A 24,601-nucleotide genomic window follows, 5' to 3' on the forward strand; every position below is an offset into this window, starting at 1 on the left:
GTGCCACATTAGACGTGAAACAACAAAGGAATACAGAGTGTTATAAGGAGGTTTGGAGCGTCCATCTTCCTGCAGCAAAGTCTCACGGGATGAGATTTCACAGGAGTTACGAGGCTACAAAACAATGTTCAATGGAAACACATTCAAAGCGCAATTATACTTTGTCGAAATTTAGAAATATCGCTTTTATTTTGTGAAAATCTGTAATGGAAACCCAGCTATTGACTTTATCAACATTCCTATTACCAGTAATCAAAGGCTTTGATTTATTTAACCTCTGAGTTTATGTTCGTGGTCTGCCTTTGTGCCAAGCATTAGTAACTTTAAACTTCTGTCTCAGCTGCACACACAAAAAAATTCATGAAAACTCTAATATTCTCTCCTTATTTCCCTCTCACACATCCTGCAAAGTTTCGTTTTAATGAGTACCTGAAGGGAGTAAACATTTCAAATGGAAAATCCTCAGCGCTACATTTTATATTATTATTCTTGGAGGCATATGGGCGTTAGGATAGACTGTAGTGTCCCTTTTTGGTCTTACATTCCTGATCCCTGAATACATTGACATCCCGCTGTTACGTCGATCTCTTACTTTGCTCTTGAACTGATGTGGATGAGGACAGATAAGTCTGATCCTGCTCATACAGCTTGTCATAGCAGAGCGCCAGCATTTCAGCAGCAACAGAGCAGCAAACAAAAAAGCGAGTGCGCCAGTAAGTCTGAGAAACAAAAGCCCAGGGCAGAATAAAAGGTCATGGCCACAGAGCTGTGTCGTATCTATGCTGAAGACTCAAAGTCACCTCTAACTTTACTAGTTTGGAACAGAATGCTTCATATCACAGCAGAAGCACCACACAATAACACCTTTTCTGTAAACATACAAACAGATCCACTGTTTTAGGTTGATTCTCCGTGGAAAACAGGAAGCTGCTGATGAGTCCCAGAGCTCCTCCAGCAGGTCGCACTGATCAGCAGCGCCGCACAAATATCCTTCAACAGCAGCGGAGCACGTTCACAGCACACGCACCAACCTGCTGCTTAGTACAATGTGTATCTTCCATCAAAAACTGGTTGTCATCGAATTACCTTCAGATAAATTCCAACAAAATGGAAACTCTGATCATCGCCACCGATGAAAAGATCCCCCTGATTAAGAAATCCTTTGGTGATCTGGGCTCATCTGTGAAAACCAGCCTCAGAAATCTTGGGGTTGTGTTTGATCAGTCAATGTCATTGGAGGGTCACTGTCGTCAACTGACTAAAAACTGGTTTAATCACATGAGAAATACCTCTAAAGTGAGGAATTTCTGGTCAAAATCAGATCTTAAAATGATCATCCACGCGTTTATATCGTCTCACACTGATTATTGTAATTCTGACAGACATCACATCGTACAGAACGCTGCTGCCAGGCTTTTGACTGGTGCTCCCAGAACAGCCCACATTACATCCATTCTATCCCGTCTTCATTGGCTTCTGGTCAAATTTCGCATGGAGTTTCAAATTTTAGTCCTGACTTTCCTTGCGTTGCATGGCCAGGCCCCTCAGTATATCACTGACTTGTTGTGCCCCTACACTTCCTACACTTCAGGGTGCACCCTTCGGTCTCCTAAAAATCCCTAAAACTTATTTTAAAACCCGGGGTGACCTGGCGTTCCAGGCTGTGGAATGACCTTCACTAGTTCCTCCAGGAGCTTGACTGAAGCTTTGCTTTTCAGAAAAGCTTTTGGTTAAATTGATTTTTTAACTTTTATTATCCTTTTTATGATGCTGCTCCTGTTGTTGTAAATTAACATTTCTTTTATTATCATTTTATGATGTTGTTCCTGTTGTTTTAATTTCTCCTCTGTTCTGTACAGCACTTTGTGATTTTCATCTGCGAAAAAAGCACTTTATAAATACAAATGTACTTACTTACAAAGCGAGACAATGTTTATCCCAACACATCAACACAAATCTGACCTGAGAACCAGAGCCGTATAGAGAGAGAGTTGCGACAACGGAATTCCAAAATGCTTGACCGTCACGTGATTCATGTAAGACTGAATTTGTTCCTGGAAGTTAGTGGTGGGCCATTCGAATCCATTGATTCCTAGTGACATAACTGGGATTTTCGGTAATTTGTCATCAATAACTGCATTGATTGACAATATTTATACAGTACACTGTCATATGTATGTGTATATACAATATATGTTTATGTAGTTCCACAAATATTTTTCTTTCCTAATGTAAATTCATATTTATAATTAGTGTTTATAATTGGTTAAAATTTGGCTTTAACTAAAGCCAAATGTTAAAAAATGTGTTCATGTGTATTGTATACAGTATGTATTGCTTTGAATTTTCTTTAAAAAAAAAAAAAAAAAAGGGGGTCATTAAAAAACACAGGAACGTATTTACATTTAACATATTTATTATGTGCATACACATATAAAAATAGCCATTAGATTTTTTACTTTGCACTTATGTACCAAGATAAATTCAAAAAATAAATGTCTAACAAAGTCAGAAACATTAATAACTTGTCATGCAGTTTGCTGTGCTGTATGGGGATGCTCCAATCGTTCCAAAAAAGGAGTGAAAATGTACAGTGCATACACAAAGTATTCACAGCGCTTCGCTTTTCCCACATTTCATCATGTTACAGCCTTATTCCTTAAAGGGATTAAATTAACTTTTTTCCTCAAAATTCTACACATAATACCCCATGATGACAACTTAAAAACGTTTGTTTGAGATTTGTGGAAGTCAATTAAACAGTATTTATCGTTATTTGTGTATTTTGTTGGAGTTTGTTTCTTCTGTTTATTATTCAGTATATTTTTCTCTTATTTTGCGTGCATTATAAAACCCCATATTTTTAATGCTTTCATTTGTAATTTTCTACACTTTCCCTTATTTTGTGTTTTTCTAGTCATTTTTGTGTGTTGTTGGTTTTATTTAAATTATTCTATCTCGATGTGTGTTTTGGTGTTTGGTTGTTTCTTATGTCATTTTGTATGTTTCTCTGTTATTTTTGTGTATTTTGTTACCTTTGTTGTAGTTTTGAGCGTTGCTGGTAATAGTAAGTATTTTTCCCTCTTTGTGCGTTTGTTTTTGGTGTCATTTCGTGTATTTTGTTGTTGATTGTCTGTTCTTTTTCAATTCAGTATATTTTTCTCTTATTTTGCGTGTTTTTCTTGTTGTTTTGTGAGTGGCTGGTAATATTTAGTATGATTATCATTTTTAACTAAATTATATTATGGAACCCCATATTTTTAATGCTTTCATTTGTAATTTTCTACACTTTCCCTCAAGTACACCCTGGAGTGCCGTTGCATACCCCTAAGGGTACACGTACCCCCATTTGAGAAACACTCCCTTAAATGACCAAGATGATTTTTTTGTTCATAAATTTACTTTTATACCTAATTAGACGTCAATACAGGCTATTAAACTTCCTCAAATTGAGCCAAACATGATTAATGGGTTTATTTGAGTTAACTATTATTTCTATGCTTGAGATGTGCAAAAGAATGTCACACTAAAATCACGCAAGATTGCATAACGCAAAAACAAAAACAACCCTGTTGTTACAGAAAAGCCAGGAATGAAAGAGCCCAGACAGGAAGCTGCTGACACTGTTAATGCGTAAAAGTGTGAGATTATTTATGATATTAATCCATTGGATGATAAACAGACAGCGCTCTGATCAGTTTCACTTTATTACAGCACACACGTTTTTCTATTCAGGTAGACCTCTGTTTATCACACACACACACACACTGGGATGAGAGCACATTGTTTCACTGTAGTATGTTCCTGCTGATGCTGTCAGCCTCACTAGCATATGAATTAACGAATGACTGTAGATCAATCCATCAGATATAAATCTATATCTTTCATAAATGAAAGGATTGCATCTATCCATTAATAATCTTTCTTTCCTAAACGCAGCTGTCAGATCTGCACCAATCAGATCTTCTAACAATGGGCAGGTCATTTTCTAAGAGAACTGATTGGTCAGGAGGCGGGGCTTCAGTACTCGCTCAGATCCTAGCCAGAACAAAACCTGGTGCCAACCAGGTTAGTCGATCAGCCTAAGTTACCATGGTGAATTAGCTCCGTAGGACAGCAAACACTGATTAAATCCTGGGAGTTAGTGCGATAAGAGGTAATCTTGCTTCGTAGCATACCTCCTTTGTGTACAGGAAACTCCAACAGAAGAAAACAATCAGAGATGTTCAGAATAATATATAAGATCCATGTACACATAATTGTACTAATATGTCTCCTCAAAAGGGAGTGGGAAGAAGAAAGACTTATTTAATCCCACCCCCATAATATCACATGAGAGAGAGTGGTGTTGTGTTGAAATATCAGCACTGATGTGATTCGTCGTAGATAATCACACCAGTGCTGATGCATATTTTTTAGTTAACAGCAATAAGTGACAAGATATTATGATTTGTTTTAATCCATCATTTGGCTCCGCCAAGAAAAATAGTTCCGTAAATGGAGAGCACACATGCTACGTTCACACTGCAGGCAAATGCGACCCAAATCCGATCTTTTTGTCCATATGTGACCTGTATCCGATCTGTATGTATGGAAATCTTCATCAAAGGCTCTGTTTGTAGCAAGTGAATTTAATATATTGTGGTTTTCTGCTTGCGTAGTGTGGTTTTGGAGAGAAAGACATCAAAATGAAACTAAAGTGTCTTTTGCTGACAACGGTCTTTAAATGATAGTGTTATTAGTAATCTAGAATTAGTGGAAGGTTTATTTCCATCTTTTTTTGGTAGAACCTTAATAATGCTTTGATTTTGACATTCTGAGTTAAAATAAGTTACTGAAGCTTCCAAACTCAAGCTCACTAATGTTCACTGAACTGGGTTTAATGTAGATAAGAAGAGTTAGCAAACATCTGCTCTATTTGTACGGTTTGGTCCTCACAGTAGGAAATCAGTGCTGAAGAAACAAACCACTCGACTAGGAGACATTTTAGACCATTTCAAACCTAAACTTCTGAGCTGAAACAGCAGCGAGGCTCTGCAGAGGCTGAGGGAACCACTGTTGAGAAAGTCCCAAATTTACCAAAGTGTGAGAAATCCCAGAGCAGTGCAACCGACTCCAGCTGTTGTCATCGTTTCCAGATGTTAAAAAGAGAAAGAAGAGGGTCCTGCAGTGTTCCTGTGCCTTGTTTACATCTCCACAGTCTCACAGAAGAAGAAGCGTGTATCTGTTTGATATTTTGATTTTTTGTCAGGGGTACTTTAATACAAACCTTAAAGGGATCCTCCACTGTTTTTACAAATGTGGCCTAAAACCTTTGAAATGTCCTTATTAGAAGATCTATGCCTAACAAAACACATTATTTTGCACCATATTTGTTTTATTAACTTTTAAAAATGGGATTAGCTTACTGTTTGTGAGTCTGTGCGCCGCCATGTTGAAATGACATCATTGGTGATGCGAATCTCCCCTTTAGTCCATTGAGTTCTATAGGAGGTTAGGCATTCAGGATCATTTAGCAGCTTTTTCAGTCAAAATAACAAATTGTGCTGCTTTGGGTTGCTCTAAAAATCAGTAAAAATTATAAAAAGTCAACGTAAACCTCTTTTGTTTCCCAAATTTGATAAACAAAATTCAAGCCCCGAAAAAATCTGTGACCGTAGGGGCGACAGTTCCAACTCTGCTGTTTAGTAGACGGTATGAAGAAGAGAAGAAGAGCTCCATGAATGTAAATACACACAACCAGCATCAACTGCTGCTCATTAATGCCGACCCAAGTAGAATCTGTCTGCTGCAAAGAACCAGTGTTCTTGTCAGAAATGGTTGAAGGTTTGGTTTAATGGTTTATGTCTGGATTTTTTGCTCTTCTTCTCTTCTTCATGTCGTCTACTAAACAACAGAGTTGGAACTGTCGCCCCTACGGTCACAGATTTTTTCGGGTCACGGATTTTGTTTATCAAATTTTGGTAAACAAAAGAGGTTTACGTCAAATTTTTTCCACTTTTACTGATTTTTAGAGCAACCCAAAGCAGCACAAGTTATTTTGACTGAAAAAGCTGCTAAATGATCCTGAATGCCTCACCTCTTATAGAACTCAATGAACTGAAAGGGGCGATTTGCGTCATCAATGACATCATTTCAACATGGCGACGCACAGGGTAAACTAGTCTCATTTTTAAAAGTTAATAAAACGAATATAGTGCAAAATAATGCGTATTGTTAGTCATAGATCTTCTAATAAGGACATTTCAAAGGTTTCAGGTCACATTTGTAAAAAAGAGTGGAGGGTCCCTTTAAAGGTCCCCATGGATTTCAAAATCAATTGTAATAGCCTGTTTCAACCCATAGAGGGCAGTCACATTTTACAACTAAACACAACAAATTGAAATACTTTGATTGAAATGTTGAGACTTGGCCCAGGATCACTCAACAGGACTACTTCATGCCTAAATATACAGTATTTGTATTCAGGAGGTTTTGGGGTTTAGTTACTCTTTAAGGAAGCAGGTTTGTAATCGAAGGGTCACCGGTTCTAATCCAACCTGGCCCATCACTGTGGGATGTTGAGTAAATCCCTTAACCCTAACTGCTACCGTCATCCCTCAGGGATGGGTTGAAAGCAGGGCGCTAATTTCATATAAGTATATAACAATAAAGGCAGATTATTCTTGTCAGCTGTAACATCACACAGAGGCCATAACTTACCATCAACACAGGCGGGTTGGGCTCGCGTCGTCCCGGCGATCTGTCCCTTCTTACAGGCACAGCGAGCCGTCTGCCGTGCGATGCTTCTCCTCGGCTGACTGCTGTCCCGGTCCAGAGTCACGATCTCACAGGTTCCTGCCACCAGCTGACCTGAGGGAGGTACAAGTACTCATCACACTGTGGCAAACAATAGTAGAAAAATGGCACAAATGGAGAACAAAAAGAGGCAAAATGTAAAGAAAAAGGAAACAAGTGGTATTTATTTGGCAAAAGTTAGCTTATTTGGATGAAAAGTGGCCAAAAAAAAATTCTCAAAAATTTCATATTCATTGGCAAAAGGTAGCTTAAGCCTGAAAAAAGGGGCAAAAATGGGGCAAAAATGGGGCAAAGGAAGTTGAAAAATGGCCGAAGGAAATAAGTAAAAAGGGGTTAAAATGTTTCCCCCTTTTTAGCTTTTCTGGGGGAATAATAATTAAAATGAAGACATAAAAAGCCACATGTTGAGCATCACTGACTTAATAACAGCTTCTACATTATGTCGATGATAATGTGGTGGACTGGTCTCGAAGCAAAATGCCAGGGCTGAATTTTTGTCCCAGTTAACCCCTGCATTTAGGACACGTTTTAGTTAAAACAACGACTGTTACCATCATTGACACCTGCTCCTCCACATGTCTGCTTTTCCTTTCTAAAAAGGAACAAAATACTGAGGATAGAATGTGTTTTGATCTTTTCATTGTGTAGTTTTCCTTGAAAATGCTTCGTCATCTTTCTAGAGACTCCATTTAGAGGTGATTTTACCCGTCGGCTCCTCCTTAGAGGCTTTTCTACATCCTGTGCCTCCCTCTGCAGTCTGTCGTGTCTGTGGCTGTGCAAAGCCTGGACTGTTGGGCTGGAGAGACTCAGCTGTCAGCCTGAAACATGACGAGAAAGCTGCAACAGGGCCCGGGAGCCGCGAGGTTTTGATGTATGGAGCGTGGCGCCAGCTGTCAGCTCATCCTTTGTGAAACACGAGTGAAGATGCGGAGCTGTTGTTTCTATCAGCTCAGAGCTGTCACTGCTGTCTGGGAGGGAAGAGAGTTATCACTCAAGGAATAATGAATGTCTCTGCTCCTCCAGGACGATTACATAAGCAGGGTGATATACAGAAAACATTACTTTTCTGTTGTTACAGCTGGTTTTTAAACCTTGTCTTTAATAAATACCTCTCGTCGGATTCATCGTATAACGTCAACTGAGGGAAACAGAAACTATTTTTGAGGAAAAATTAAACTCTCTGACTGTTATCTACTGTACATTGGCAGTTATAAGCTACCATAGTTTAAAGCAAACATGGGCAATTGTCGGCCCGGGGGCCACATGCGGCCCTCTGTCTAATTTTGTGTAGCCCCCAAAAGTAAATGCAAAAAAGACTAAAAAACACACACAAAATGACAGAAAAATACCCAATATTTACGACCGCAAAAATACTGAAAAGTAACTGAAAAAGCATTAATACAAAATACACAAAAATGTCTCCTACAACACAAATGTATTCTAAAACCACACAAAATGAGAAAAAAAGCATACAAAACCACAACAAAATACATAAAATGACTTCAAAAAACGCAAATGACAAAAAATATACACAACCCGACTTCCAAAACACACAACACAACAACAAAAGTACACAAAATGACTCCAAAAACACATGATGGTCACAATAACAATAAAATATACAAAATGACAACAAAAACACACAAAGGCTTTGTTTTCTTTTATAAATGTTCAGATTGGTCATTATATTAAATGCTGACATGAATCTTCATAACTTGAGCCTCGGATCTGACAGTCACATTTTTATGGCCCCGCTGTGATAAAACTTGCCCATCTCTGGTTTAAAGAATAACTGGAAACAAATGTATTTGCATGTGAAGTGGTGCTGTTGAATGATTCTTGTCCAACTCTTGACATTTTGGTCAAAGTATTTCAATTTGGTGTATTTTGTTGTAAAATGTCAGAGTGACTGCCCTCTATGGGTTGAAACCTTCTGTTACAATTGAATTTTGCTATTGGCTGAGAATGTGGTCTGTGACGTGTTGGTGGCTTCTTACGTCACAAATCAGCACTGTTAGCCCCGCCCCCTCCTAATAACACTAGCACCTGTTGACTCTACAATCTGTAGTGAGTAGGTTGAATTGAGAGAATTGTGAATAGAGAGGTATATTGAGTATTGAGTAGATAGTTAGCATAACATGACATGAAAATACCCTGATACGTTATTTTCCATGTAAAAGGGTGGTTGAATACGTAACAAAGAAAGTAAATTTAGCTATATAATGCAACCAAAACCTGTGCCTACATGTTTTGGAACAATATCACACATTTCAGAGACATTTTTCACCGTAAAGCAGGTGGATGAATATCTATCAAGCATTTCATTGTGACGTTATTAATCCAATAAAGCATGTTGGGCATCATTTTGGGGAGTTTAAAAGCCAATAATGACGCTTAATTAGGGAAAGCGGATGAAACAAAAATTAAACGGGTCATGAATGGAGAAAATTGAAATTCAACATCATAAAAGTGCTATTTAGGCTTCATACACATGCCCAAAGTCTTTTTTTCATTGATTGACTGGATTTGCTCCTTCTTACTGAAGGGCGAGCCCAAACACCTCGCTCCAATTTGATGACGCGTTCACCCTTTAATGACAAATTTGACGCGGCACTGAGCTGGACAAGCCGCGCCTCCAGGAAGCTCTCTGCCGTGATTGACATGTAAACAGACACGCCCACGAAGGTGAGCATTTCAGCGTCCCTCGCGCAGTGCTTCCACAGTTTATCGCAGGTGCCCATCGAAGGTTGCATGAGCTCGGCTACGGAGTGGGTGGGAGGAGAGCAGGCCCTACGTCGTCGTGCGGGGAGGGGAGACGGACTCACACTCAATAGCAGCTTAAATAATCATGTGTTATACTGTAATGTGCAGTTTTTTTGGCAGAAAACAATCACAACTGTGTGTGGATAGCAAGAATAAATTTGCTTTGGGGATTACTGATCCCCCTCGTAACAGAGCGACATGCAGGGAAGTCAGTGTCCCGTCTATAGACACGCCCACTCATGAATACGCAGAAGTAGGCCGCAAATCAGCCTGTTTGTAGAGTTGCTCAGATAGTGACTTTTCAGAGGCTAAAACTCTAGAAAACAGGCAAGTTTGGGAAAATAAACCTCAAATACTATGTTTTTGGGGTTGTTAGAACAAATGGAGATGGGTGAAAAATAGCACGATACGGGACCTTTAAAATAAACTTTTTTCCAGTATTTATATTCAATGTGTTAGCTTCTACAGTTTCTATTTGATTTTTTACAGTTACCTGAAATGTCAGACTTTTGTCGAAATGTTGAAAAGAGAAAAATGTAGAGAATCAAAACGAATATCGGATTTTATCGGAACGCATCTAAAATCTCCGATATAAGCGCTCCGATAAGTTTTTGTTGTTTTTGTCCTCGCTCTCAGTTGTCCCCACCATATACTGACAGTAAAAAATAACTGAAGTGAACTTGAATTGTTGACTATTGTTCTCTGTTTGAGGAACATCAATTGATTCCACACTACAAAAAAAGTAATAAAAGTATGTATGATTTGTGCTGATATCGTATCAGTTCGATATTGGTATCGGCCAACACGCAAGGCTGAAATATCGGTATCTTATCAGAAGTGACAAAGTTGTATCGGGACATCCCGAGTTTTTGTGTTTCCATTTGGAATAAAAATCACAGAAATCTACATTTTTAGCATATTATGAAGACTTGTTTTTAAGAGTCAGATCTAGTTCACTTTTCTTGACACTAGAGCAACTATAAAATATGTGGGCTCCTTACTTTTACTGCTTGTTATCCAGTTCTGGTTAATAAAAAGACACATTGACATTCTTCTAATGAACCTTTATAATCAACACTTTTTTTCTAAATATTTCCTTCCAAATTGAAAAGCCACAGTGTTTAGCCAGAGAGTGAAAAACAAGGAATAATGATGAGGCTGAAATTGGTTTTGATGCGATGCAGCGGCCGTTTACTGAGTGTCTGATGAGGGTTAATGAGACTGTGTTATGCTGCAGGACACACACACACACACACACACACGCACGTCTCAGCTGACATCAATAGAAAATTAACACATACTTTCATGGCAACATGAGTCAAGGTCAAACTGATCAATTAAAACAATCCACAGGTCGATATTTGCTCATTTCTTTCCATTGTTTCATTGAAACGATGAAATCATTTGCTGAATTGACCCAACAACAAAGCACCGCCTCAAAAGTAAAGGATTTAACAACAAGAAGTAAAAAAAAAACATTTTAAAACACATTTCTGACTTCTCAGGTGCATTGTGGGATAAACAACAACAAACCCCTGGCTTGTAACAATGGCAGAGAACAGTGATTTTTTTGGAATATTGATGATTTGAAGCACTGGAAAGTACCGCAGTGGAAATCATTTTACAAAGAAGAATGATTGATATTTGCTGGCAAGCAAAAGGATGAACTTGTAGCACTTTGATGTACGGCCGGAGACCAAAAGTCCTTCAAACCAAAGCAGATGTTACTGTCAGCTGCTAAAAAGGAAACCAAAAACTTGCTGGTTTTAAACAGCCTGAAAGGTTGCTTATATCTCCTGTATGTACCGGTATATGAATTGCCCAGTATCTAATTTATACAATGCTTTATAAGCCCGACTCAACTCTACACAGCTAGCTCGTGTAGATCTTCTACGGTTTCCTCTTCCAGTGTGCATAAATACCGTGAGTAAAGCCCTTAATGGCCCAATGTTTGCCAGGCATGATGGTTTACTGTGTTTTAAGGACTAAAAACACGTCTGGCTAAATGGAAGTCAATATTAACGTTGTAGTTTAAATGTCGAAAACTTCCACCATTAAGGGTGCATTCACACTTTAGTCCCTGACACAGCCCGAAATTGACCATATTTAGGAGTGCAACGTTGAAAAGGGTCCGGTCTGAAAAGCGGCGCAGCGTAGCATTCGGAAAATTGTGTAATCAAATACACCGGTACGGCGGTATATTAAAAATTCAACAAAAATATATATTGGTATTCGGTATGACCCGGTATACCAGCCCTGGGTGGTATACCCACGACAGGCGGTATACCCAGAGCCTTGGTTTGGCTCGGTTTGCATTCAGAGCACAACTTCTGGTCTGCTCCAAACAGTATCTGGAGCGTTTTAATCGCTCGAGGATCCGTTGGTGTGAACGCACCCTAAAACAACATGGCATTGTAGGTTTGGAGAACACTAAGATAGGAAAAGATAAGAGAAGACTAAATAAGCAGTTAAGACAAGGTAAGCTAAGCTAAGCTAAGTCCAGATACGATAAGATGTAAAAAGATAATATATGCTCGCTCAACAGCATATTTAAGATAAGATGTAATTTTCTTCTTCACATTTTCTTTTATTTTCTTGTAGAGATATACCTTTATTTGTTCACATTTGTCATTCCAGCTGGAAAGGCAAAGAGCAAAACCATGAAAATAAATGAATAAATCAAAAAGAAATGTAAAAAAGTGGCTCCAATAACCCAAAAAACAGCATACTGTGCACAACTAAGAACCTGGTACAAAGTGTGCAATGAATCAAATGTCACAGTATATTTTCATTGAGGTTATGTAAACAAATGTAAGTGCATTGACTGCACGCTGTATACATCAGTATATTATAACAGTCTGCAGCAACATCTGCCAGCACTGAGTCAAAGGCTCCAGGGAGATCCACACACAAATGTGACAGAGCAGTTGATGTGCAACACGGAGGTCTATCAGCACACAGTCAGTCAAAGAGGCTAAGCATCACTTAGCATATGGCAACGAAGCAAAGGTGCCTCACAGCCAGAATGCAGGTGGACACCACTGACCCAACACGCCTGCTGGCTCCTTTCCCAGATTCATTACACTACACCAACCTTTGGAGACTGTTGGAAATAAACCACATGTTTGCACCAGCACATTCATTTTCAAGCACCCCAACAATTAAGGGGACAGCAGGGGTGGACTGGGACCAAAATTCAGCCCTGGCATTTTGTGTCCAGACCAGTCCACTACATTATCAGCAGACACCATGTAGAAGCTGTTGTTAAGTCAGTGATAATCAACATGTGGCTCTTTGTCTTAATTTGAATTATTAATCCCCCAGAAAACCTTAAAAACTTTTTAACCCCATTTTACCTATTTCCTTTGGCCATTTTGCAATTTCCTTTGTCCCATTTTCAAAAAGTTCTGACACTTTTTCAGACTTTAGCCACTCTTTGCCAATAAATATCCCTTTTTTCCTATTTGCAAGTTCTTTTTGACACTTTTATCCAAACGTTGTCTTTTCTTAAAAAAAATATGGCCACTTTTCATTCAAATAAGCTAACTTTTGCCCAATAAATACCACTTGTTTAATTTTTTCCCTACATTTTGACTATTTTTGCCATTTTTCACTATTGTTTGCCACATTTTGCCCATTTAAGCTACCCTTTGCCATTACGTACCACCTGGTTCCTCTTTTTTTGCCCATTTTTTGGCCACTCTTGACTGTTTTTGGCCTGTTTTCTTTTCTTACCACCTTTTTGCCACTTTTGAGCTATTTTTTGCTACCTGTTACCATGTCTGCCTCCACTCGCTTGTCAAAAAGAAACCAAAAAAAAAAAACCATAAATGCTGACCTTGTTTGGAGGATCCCTGAGATTTTATAATACAAGTACAGAATATAAAAAAGAGTACTGATATATCATACTCAAGTACAAGTAAAAAGTAGCTCAATTAAATAGTTACTAGTCACTTTCACTCCCCACGTTTATTTTTGGTAATAAATCTTGCCACAGTTCCCTTGACTACAGTAAACATCTCATGTATAAACGTTACAATTGGAACTTAATTTATTTTCCACAAAGGCAACTGTATAAAATACAAGGTTTTTCAAAATGTCAAATAATTTTTCTAAATAAAATCACACCAATGAATTCAATTAAAAATAATAAAATTATCAGGCCCTAAGTATAGCTACATTTAATAACTCTAAAACAAAAAAAAATAACCTTCATTCAGTTTATTACGTTAATTGGATTGGTCGGCTATAATGTGATGCATTTGAATGCTGTCTGGTTATTTCATTTTTCGTAGTTTCACAATATCCGTTCATCATTTTAAAACAAAAATAATAATTTACTCAGTAATGGTTGGGTGTAGAAATGTAATGAATTACTTTACTTATTCTAAAACGTACTTAAGTAGTTAAAAATATACTCAAGTACTGCAAGTACTGCATAAAAGCAACTCAATTACAGTAACGTGAGTAACGTGAGTACTCTGAATACAAGGAATTAAAAAACACATATAGATCATTCATCCCTCTGCCTTTGCTCACTTTTCCTGATCCACATTTTTTTTCTCCTGGTCTCTGCAAGTCGACTTCTTTTCTTGCACCTAATGCACATCGCTGAATCTTTGTCTCCCAGATACAATCATTCTTAACCAATTGCTTTTTTTTCAACCAATTACACCCTCTGCAGCTCTGTTGCTCCCCTAATGTCTGTCCCTGTGTGTTTAGTCTGTGGGCTTCCTTTTCACTCACACGTGTGCTCATAGTTCCCATAACTACATGCTTCATTTATCGCAGCAATGAGAATTAATTTGGACTCTTAAGACTAGTTAGGTAAGCTTTGAATGCCGCAGGCAGAACACTGTCTGCTGCATAATAGGCTTGTTTCCTGGGTCTAAATGAGCTTCATGTGCAGGTGGAAAGAAAAAGGAAAAGTGTGTAAACAGGGAGGAAGAAAAGAGACGATTGATTAGCAGACAAAAGCTTCTTTAATTAATTTGTCCTCTTCTTTAAATAATCAGAATCAGAAATACTTTATTTATCCCAGGAGGAAATTACTTCCGTTACAGAGGTTCAAGAAATATTACCAAAAAAAAGAATGAAGACTAAAGAAAGAAAGAAAGAAAGAAAGAAAGAAAGAAAGAAAGAAAGACATAATTAAGTAAAATACTGTTCATTAAATAAGGATTAAATACAAGTGCACACATTACAGTAGAAAAAAAAAAGATACATAATAATAATAATATAATAATAATACAAACATACAAATGTATGTAATACATATATAATACAGATATATACAACAATCAAAGCTGTCAGGTTTCAGTGATAAAGTGGTTCCCAAACAGGGGTACATGTACAGCTGGGAGTACATAAGCACATTGCAGGGGGTACTCGGAAAGATTTAATAATTCATTTAAAAATAATTGGGAAATGTACTTAGTGCCTTTTTATCCTATTTTTTGGACAAATTCACTGCAAAATAAAAGTACTATTGCTCAATAAAATACTACATTTTCTTGTACTTTATTGAAACAGGATGAATTTATGACTTCTGACAATAAGACCATATTTAGTAAATATTGGAGAAATCACATAAAAGTGAATACTATTTTTTTATTTTTCATAAATTCCACTTTAAGTTACAGTCATTGTTTTTAATTAGTTTATTAAGCCTCAGGGAACCAATGTTTTAGTCACATTTAGGGGTTTAGGAGAGCCCGCTGTTCCACAAATGAAAAAGCATATGAAGTTATGGAGACAGTACTTATGATATGAAGAGGGGGTACACATGTTTTGACAAAAATGCAAAGGGGGTTCACAGGACAAAAAAACATTGGGAACCACTGCGTTAAAGAATAATGTTGACCCACTTTTTGTGACGTTTGGTTGTGATGTGAAGCGACAGACCTCAATAGGAGCCTCTGCAGCATCACTGGTGTCGAGCCGCACCTGCTCAGCTGAGTCTTTTTGAGCTCTGATGAATTTCAATGAGCAGCTGCCGGAGTTTATGATTTCCTCTTTTTCTGCAGCAGGGTTGATTATCCCAAACATCTGCATAGCAGGAGGACAGGGCCCAAGCAATAGCTACACACTTTGTTCTGTGGTCTGTCACAGAGCACGAGGTTTTATTTTGTTTTGTACATTTGTGTTTCTGTCAGAGACGACAAGGGTTAATCTTTAAATTCTAGTCTAGACTGTGATGATCTGAGGTTGGGGGGTTATAGCTAGTTTACCAATCTACGGGAAGAGATTCGTTGCCTTTCTAACAAGCGTTAACCTAACCACTATAGGAACAAAGCTTAAAACTATGCAGGCAGACCTGATAATACTGTATCATGTTTTTCTGCAGTCAGTGCCTTCTCCCCGCCCTTCTCTCTCTTTTCTGTCTCAGGTGTCTTGAAGCTGGAGCTGGCAGTTCCTGATCTGTGGTTTAAGGCTGAACTAGTCTGGTCTGGGACACTCTGATGTTCTATCTCTCTATCCTGTTCGTTCTGTTGGTCCTTCTGTCCGCTAACCCCAACCAGTCGAGACAGATGGCTGCCACCTCTGAATCTGGTTCTGCTGGAGATTTCTTTCTGTTAAAAGGGAGTTGTTTCTTCCCACTGTCGCTGATGCTGGTTCATGTGGATTTGTTGGGTTTTTTCCTTGTTATTATGAATTTTATATTTTGATAGCGCTATGAGATGACTTTTGTTGTAATTTGCACTATATGAATAAAGTGGAATTGAATTGAATTGAATTGTTGTTGTGTTTAGTTTTCATGTTTCCTGGATTCCTGTCAGTAGCTGTGTTTCTATTACCCCTGGAAATGCACAAAATTTAAATAGCGCAATAAAAATTGGTAATGGAAACATCTGAATTTCGACAAAACACTCAAAAAAACTAGCTAAAAGGTTTTTACACTTCCATAAAGAATTTCTGACGTTTCAATATTGAAATGTGTCGCAAAAGGGCTATGGAAAGACTTTTTCTACAAATACACATGATCACATGATCACTGCTCTCAGAGAAAACATGGCGCGGTACGTGTAAACAGAAGAGGAGACCTGGACATTTCTTAGCGTTATACTTAAAAATTATTAGTGCCACATTAGCAGTGAAACAACAAAGGAATAGAGAGTGCTATAAGGAGGTTCGTCTTTCTGCAGCGAAGGATGAGATTTTGATTTTACATTTACAAATATGGCTTTTATTTTGCAAAAATCTGTAATGGAAACCCAGCTAGTATGTGACTCCCTCCCTCTTCTCTCCACTCAGGTGTTCCACTTCAAGTGATGAGATTTAAAGGTTTAACTCCATAAGTACGAGCTCAACAATTCCAACAAAGTACCACTCTAAATCTAGTAAGATGTAACAAAATCAAGAGACAAACGTAGTCACTGTAAAGTATGAACCAAATTAACTCAAAGAAATCAACTAAAAGGCACAGGAAAATGCAGCAGCACTCACTCAGTGTTCAACCACACCTTAAATATGCAGGGAAGGTATTGAGGAAATCAGAAACACCTGAGTGGAGACAGGATGAACTTCTGATCTAACACTAACACACAGACAAAATCCAAATAAAGATCAAAAAAAGGAACTAACAGAATGCAAGGAAAAATGTAAAATGGAGTCTTTACACTACAAGGCCAGAACAAACAAGATCTATTAAATATATAGGCAAAGACAAAATAACAGAAACCACATTTCAAATGGTATAAGAATATAAAATGTAAATAAATGACTAACCCAAGCACAAACTCATCATTTAACTGGAAAATGAATACTACTAAACTACTAAACTCAGATCAGGGCTTTGTGCACCTGGACAGTGAGAATCTGCAAAATTCAAAGAGAATCAGCTGTTCCAAGCATCTCAACTCTGACTTTATATTGACTCAACATGCAACAAGTATTTAGTTTAGATTTATTTTATCATTCTTACTGTGAGCTGTCGAATTTTTAATAATAATCAACTGAAATGAATCAAAGCAGCATCAAAAACATTTTAAACTATGTAAAAACACTTTATAAATAAACATTGATTGATTGATTGAAATGTTTTTTATATAATAATATGATTAATATAATCACAATTTACTTTATTTGCATGTCTGGTCAGATAACTGGTCAGTTTGCTGGTTATTCATTCTAGCCAGAACAATCCAAATCCTTCAGGTGCTGTTATAATACTATTATAATTATCTAATTATGAATTTATTTTTGTAACATTCTGCAATGATTATTTTCACTGTATGCACTTGTTTCGTCTTCAGGTTTTTCCTCTCTTGGATGACTGAGGCACACAGTGAGATAGTGGTTAGCACATTCCCCTCATAGCAAGAAGGTCCAGCGTTCAAGCCCTGCATAAGGTGGACACTATAGGGTGTTTTCCCTGTGGAGTATGGCCTGTAGTGAATTAAAGTGTGAGTGTTTGTCTGTGTACCCCCCCATAGTGCCCGATGACAGTTAGAGATAATCAGGCAACCCTGCAAAAGGATCACGTGAGTTGGAAAAAGGATGATTATTCTGCTTTTAAAGTTTTAATCTTCATGATGTCATCACATCAAAGTTTTTTTTTTTTTAAATAATCTTCTGAATGCAGGTGCGTCTCACCCGTGGGGGATGTGGAGGATGCGACACCAGCACTTTAATAAAAACAAAAATTCATCCCCCTCACTTTTTACAGAGGGATTCATTGTTGAAAACGTATTGGTTGAGTTAGATTGATTGAATGGTGATCAAGCCAATCACAGCCAGCCGTTTGATGAAGCTGCAGTTCCGAGAAGGTAAACAGCGTTAACAGTGATGAGGAAAGTATAAGTAAAAAGACAAAAAAATAAATAATTAGTAACAGGTGGCAAAAAATAGTCCAAAAGTGGAAAAAACATGGCAAGAAAAGAATGAAAAGTGACTAAAATGGGCCAAAAGCAGGCGAGAGTGACAAAAAGAAATTCCCAAAAAAGAGGAAACAGGTGGTATGTAAAGGTGATCTATCATAAAAGAGCAAAATGTGCCAAACAATAGTGAAAAGAAAATAGGGAAAAAGGGAAACAAGTGTTATTTATTCAGCAAACGGTATAGCTTATTCAGATGAAAAGTGCCAAAAAAATGTAGAAAGGACAAACATTTGATAAAAGTGTTAAGAACTTACAAAAATGGAGAAAAATTAGGAAAGATTCATATTTATGGGCAAAAGGAAGCTAACATCTGAAAAAAACTAAAAAGTGTAAAAAAAATTTGTGAATGGGGCAAAAATGGGACAAAGAAAGTTACAAAATGGCCAAAGAAAAAGGGATTAAAAAGTTTCCCCTTTTAAGATTTTCTGGGAAAATAATTAAAAAGCCACATCATCACTGACTTAATAACATCTTTGTCATGGTTTTAGTAAATTAATTTAAGTGAAGAAATTGAACGCTGTAAACTATTGACTTTAACTCACAAATGTACAAAGTGTGATAACTATGTTTGGCGCAGATTGAGCCTTGAGTTAATTCATTAAGCGAATCTTCCATTGAATTCTATTCAAATTTCTGTGCGCGTGTGTGTGCAGTGGGCACGCGCAGATCCGGTGCAGGACAACTCGTGCGCAAAGTGCGCACCTAGTTTGCGCGCACTTTCAGCTCCATGTTTGCGCACTAAAAGATATGACTTGGAAAATATATATATTTATCATCATCATCATCATTCAAAGATAAGTACATACGCATACATGCAAACACGCGCACACGCCAGCCCGGAGCCCGGAGCCCGGAGCCATACCTTCTCTGAGGAGCTGGCCGTGGAGCAGCAGGAGCAGCAGGACGCAGCCCGCCGCGGCTGTCAGAGTCCAGGCCAGCCGGGGAAGCTGCATGAGGAGGGGAAGGTGGAGGAGGTGGAGGAGCGTTCTCCTAAAAACGTCCACACTGTTTCTGATCCGTCCTCACGGCGCATCCATCCCAGTCCAACCCACAGGAGGACGGAGCACGGGGACGGGGGGCATCTCCAGGAACCAGTGATTGGACTCAGGGGTCAAATCCACAGTGACAGCGGGTCAGGGGTCTCCACCAAACGTCTCCAAGTTCGGCTTAGTGCGCGCACCATCCACCGGGAGCGTGCGTCCTCACAGCGGGACCGGATGGAGCTGCTGTGGGGGACATAGTCCACGCGTCCCTGGGTCTGCTCTGCGTCCTGGTCGGTGGTGAGGACCGGAGAGGAGGAGAAACAGACTGATGTAGTGCTGAGAACACACTGATCCATCTCTCTCTCTCTCTCTCTCTCTCTCTCTCTCACACACACACACACACACACGCACACACACACACACATACACACACACACACACAGACACTGCATGCTGGGAGTTTTGGAGTTCTATTACCATTCGGTTTGGGAAGTAGCCTAGTTTTTGTTTCTTGACTTTCTTTTAAATTGTTATAAGGCAGTGGCTATCAGTACAGTTGCCATCAATATACCGACAAACCAGTTTCGGTCACGTGACTAAAACTAACCCTAACCCAAAAATACTACGGACTTGTACTTCTGTAAACATCGGGGATTGTCCGTATGGCAACCGTACAAATAGACACTTTCTTTTTATAATCAGAAATAAGTCACAGCGGAAATATTCATGTTTATTTTAGGTGGATGTTTACCTTAAAGGTGCAGTCTGCAACTCTCATTACTTTTTGTCATGTTTGCTAAAGGACAGCTTTACATCAAACTAGTAGTTTGTTAAAAAAAAAAACAGACTCATTGAGCCCCTCCTGCTGCTCCTGCAGCCTTTGGCAGATTGCCAGAATGCACCACGACCGAGCAAAAAGAACTAATTAGAGTTGCTCACAGGCCCCGCCCCTTTCCCGATACAGTGTATGGTCTAGAGGAGTAGAAGATGGAATTGGTGATTTTTCTGCTTGAAAGGTAATTACTGCTGCTTGATTTACATTATGTTTGATTTGTAATTGTTACACTAGAACTCTGTAGTGCATGTGTTGTTCGTGTTTGTGCAGCAGCCTCCGTTTGGGTGCTTATGTGACACCGTGTTGCTGCTGCTGCTAGAATGGTATGTGCACATACGCGCTGCAGTAATATCATTACTGTGATGTTGCTGTCGGACTAACGTTAGCTTGTTCGCTCCTCTGAGGGAGGGACTTTGGAAAGTTTGGTGGCAGGGCAAGAGAGCAGCGGGGAGGGAGGGGGAGAGAGGGATCTGAGAGTTGCGGACTGCACCTTTAATGACCGTCTGTTTAGTCACTTTGCCTTCTGTGCACGCGTTCTAACTGCGACAGTACATATTATTGCAAAGAGTTTAACAAAAATGTTAGGATTTTAAAATGTTAAAACAAATTATTATAGTGTACCTATCGTTAACTTTTATGCATAAGGCTGACATTACGCTGTCATTAGCATGAATAAGGTGTCATGAACATTGTCATTAAGTTTTGTTTGCTAAATTATGACACATTTGGAGCTATGTTGGCAGAGTTAGGTGGAGGGATCAAGTGGGGTTAGGTAGGGGTCATGAACGACACTTAATGACAGCCTTCATGACACTTTATGAATGCTAATGACAGGTGTTATGTCGTAATAATGACAGCGTAATGTCTGAGGTATGGTCAGGTTATTTTCTTCAAAAGAGATAAAACTGGCATGTTGGTGAGAGGCGCTGGCTGCCATTTATGCCCTATAGTCATAGACAGGTGTTGTGACAAAATCTGTGACCTGACAAAATGGTGTCTCTCTGAAGCCAGCAAGTAAACGCGCATTTTGTCACACCTGTTTGGGGTTCAAGTATTATATATTATCTTATAATAGAGCTTAACATATAAATCTACTACAGGTGCCCTTTAAAAGACTTTGCTCTGTATGCCTCATGTAGCAGTATTTGCATAGTGGATCTGTACTCAACACATAATGCCTGTGATCCTGTGACCAATAGTAACATTATCATATGACCTGAAATTCTTAAATGTAAATTTGCAAAGTTTTATGATGTTTTTTGCACAATTTTTATTTATGTATGAACCTATAAATGATTTGACTGTAACTGTACCCCCATACCAATGACTCATCTGCTTGTCTCATTTGGTTTCAAGGATTCTGTTCAGTTCTGTTGAGTTTTGAGCTCTCATTCAAATGGATTTGCTTGTCCACCTCCATCTTATGCAAAAGGATCCAAACGTCTCAAATCACAAATCACGTATGGTGCTGGATACCAGAATCATTCTCAGCAAAGCGACACAGCTCCACAGTTCTTCTGTGTGTGTGTGTGTGAACCTGAATCTTTTTCACAGCCACGTAAACTTTGTTGTGTGCACGGAGCCGCCTTAAGACACTTTTACTACTTGTCTCTCTCCGCCTGCTGCAGTGTGCTCGCTAATAAAACCTCTTTATAGCGCCTCTGTAAACAGACGCTGCTGGCGCCCGGCCCTGGAAACATTAATTATTGTAGTAATGTACCAGCAAACACGTTTGCCTTGCACTTCGACGTTAACGTGGTCCAACTCTGCATTGCGCTCTTAATTACGGCGCTGCTATAAAGGAATCAATTATTCAGAGTTTCTATAGAAACCGAAGCTCCATATGTGTTGTTTGGCTCTGGTTACACTCTATACAACACATGACATCATTAGTAACATGCACATGTAAATATACAGTGATGTGTGTTAGCCGTGGATTTGTTTATTTGCTTTTATTATAAAAACATAGCATCAGGCTTTTATCTATAATTTGCATCTGCATGCAGTAAAGGAGGTTATTAAACAAGGTTTGCTTGATAAAAAGATTAATAAGTGAATATGTCAAATTTATGCATGCATTTACATTTTTTTTTAATAAATATTCAAGATTCACTGTCAGCCGTTAGACCATGACGAAAAAACCACACTAATGGATCAAAATTAGAAACTTTTTTCACCATTTCCCTTCTATTTTTATACAGTATGTATATTTGTGTTAAGGCAAAGTGGCAAGCTGAGCATTTAACTTTGTACAGGGCTGCCAGCAGTCCACAGCTGGCCAGTTGCTACTGAATGGGTTTAATGCTGAAGACGGGAAAACTCCTCCATAGCTTCTTTTTCTTTTGAGTGAAACCACAATGAACAGGTCTCTGCTGAACTGGTCCATGTCATGCTGGATCGTTCTATCATGAAGTGAAGGGATGAAGCAGTGGAAGCCTCAAAACCAAAGAGAACGACTACTTTAAATAAGCAATATAAAAAAAAGAGCGAAGGCAATCAGGAGATGAAGTACACCAGAGTGGAAACAAGAGGACGGTCTAATCACTAGCTGGGTTTCCATTACAGATTTTTGCGAAATAAAAGCAATATTTCTTATAATTACGTGTTTTCATTGAAGGTTGCCTTGTAATGCCCTTAAAATCTTATTCTGCAAACTTTGCTCCAGAAGAATGGACTCTCCAAACCTTCTTATAACACTCTGCATTCCTTTGTTGTTTCACGTCTAATGTGGCAGTAATAATTTTTAAGTATACAGTAATGCTAAGAAATGTCCCGGTCTCCTCTTATGTTTTCACGTACCACATCATGTCTTCTCGGAGAGAAGTGGTCATGTGACCATGTACGTCACGTTTCTGTATTTGCGGAGAAAGTGTTTCCATAGCGCTTTTGAGACACATTTCAATATCAAAACATCTAAAATTCCTCCTCATGAAAGCGTAAAAACTTTTTAACGATATTTCAGTGTTTTGTTTCTTCAAAATTCAGGTGTTGCCATTACCATTTTTTATTGCGCTAGTTAGATTTTGTGCATTTCCAGGGGTAATGGAAACACAGCTACTCTCAGCACAGGGTTTTAGAAACATACAGGGTTGGGTAGGGGGTGCATAAATGTTGCTTGTCCCTCCCACTTGCAAAAGTGCCACATTTCCAAAATATGATTACCACAACATACATGAAATAAATAATTCCTTTTTTTTGAAAAACCTTATTATTCCTTTGTGGCCTGAAACCAAATGGTCTTTAGGGACTGGCACCAGTCTGTGGCTTGGTGTTTAGGGACCACTGAATATAAAAAAATGACACCGTGTAGCATATGTACTCCTAGTTCATATCTCATGACTTGGGAGTTGGAGGTGAGTTGGACTGCCATGCTCCCACTCCGATGAGGGTCCGTCTGCATCGGGTCACGCTCTTTGGTTACCTTTGCTGACATGGATCATTGCTGAAGATTTCCTGCTATTGATTAGCTTTCCACTGAGCCATCAGTCAACTGGAAGCGTTGTGTGAGACAAAGTGTTGGAGGGAGCTTGTGAGACATGATTGGAAGTGTAAGAAGAGAGGAAATGAAAACAGAAAGGCAAGACAAGATGAAGACAAGCAATAAGAAAAGAGCTGATTGTTCATACCTGAGAGCTCCGACAACTTTTTCATCAACACAGGAGACAGTGGAAGGACCCAGTCTGTCTGTAAGACAACTCAACTTGGTTTAAACTTTTTCATTTAATGGGAAAGTTTGTCGAAAGCACAGGTTCGAAAAGTGAAGACTATTACAGGTGAATCCATGTATCATTCGTTCATTCGTTTTTCATTATGTAACAAAAAAATGAAAAACGAAAAAAAAAAACACTCATTATTTGATATTTGTTTCCAAAACCAAAATGAAAAAACAGAAAACGCCTTGTTTATCAAATTCAAGCATTTCGGCATGACCAGATCGCTGCTTCCAACTGTGCATCCGAAACGTGTCCTTTTCGCTTTAGCTGGTGTTGGGCACAGAACCTCCTCACGGACATTTCGGAGGATTTAGAGACTCCTAAGAGTTGCAGAGCTAAAGATATCGCGGAATGTGTAACGCTTGACTTCCGGGTCACGTACTTTGGCCAGTCGGTAATGGAGAAAATGAATAAAGGTGTTCGTTTTTCGTTTTTTGTTTTCTGTACCGAAGCAAAAGAGCTTGAATTTGAAAAACAAGGCGTTTTCCGTTCCGTTCATCGTTTTGGAAACAAATATCAAATAATGAGTTTTTTTTTGTTTTTCATGTTTTTGTTACATAATGAAACACGAATAATACACGGATTCAAGAGCAACAATACTTAAAGAGCTTACTAGAAAATGAAGTTGGG

General features: G+C 38.6%; 1 protein-coding gene across 1 annotated transcript in view; it reads right to left on the minus strand.

Moving 5' to 3' along the window:
• LOC114465454 (protein FAM19A5-like) overlaps nucleotides 1–19,771 on the minus strand; it is a 35,554-nt gene extending 15,783 nt beyond the window's left edge. The window contains exons 1-2 of the mRNA XM_028450473.1: nucleotides 19,303–19,771; nucleotides 6,703–6,852 (exon numbers count right to left, since the gene is read on the minus strand). Of these exons, the coding sequence (XP_028306274.1) occupies nucleotides 6,703–6,852; nucleotides 19,303–19,393 (241 nt within the window). The 5' untranslated portion in view covers nucleotides 19,394–19,771. The remainder of the gene's footprint in view (nucleotides 1–6,702; nucleotides 6,853–19,302) is intronic.
• Nucleotides 19,772–24,601: the final 4,830 nt, after the last annotated feature.

Source organism: Gouania willdenowi, chromosome 6, assembly GCF_900634775.1.
Source record: "Gouania willdenowi chromosome 6, fGouWil2.1, whole genome shotgun sequence".
NCBI lineage: Eukaryota > Metazoa > Chordata > Actinopteri > Blenniiformes > Gobiesocidae > Gouania > Gouania willdenowi.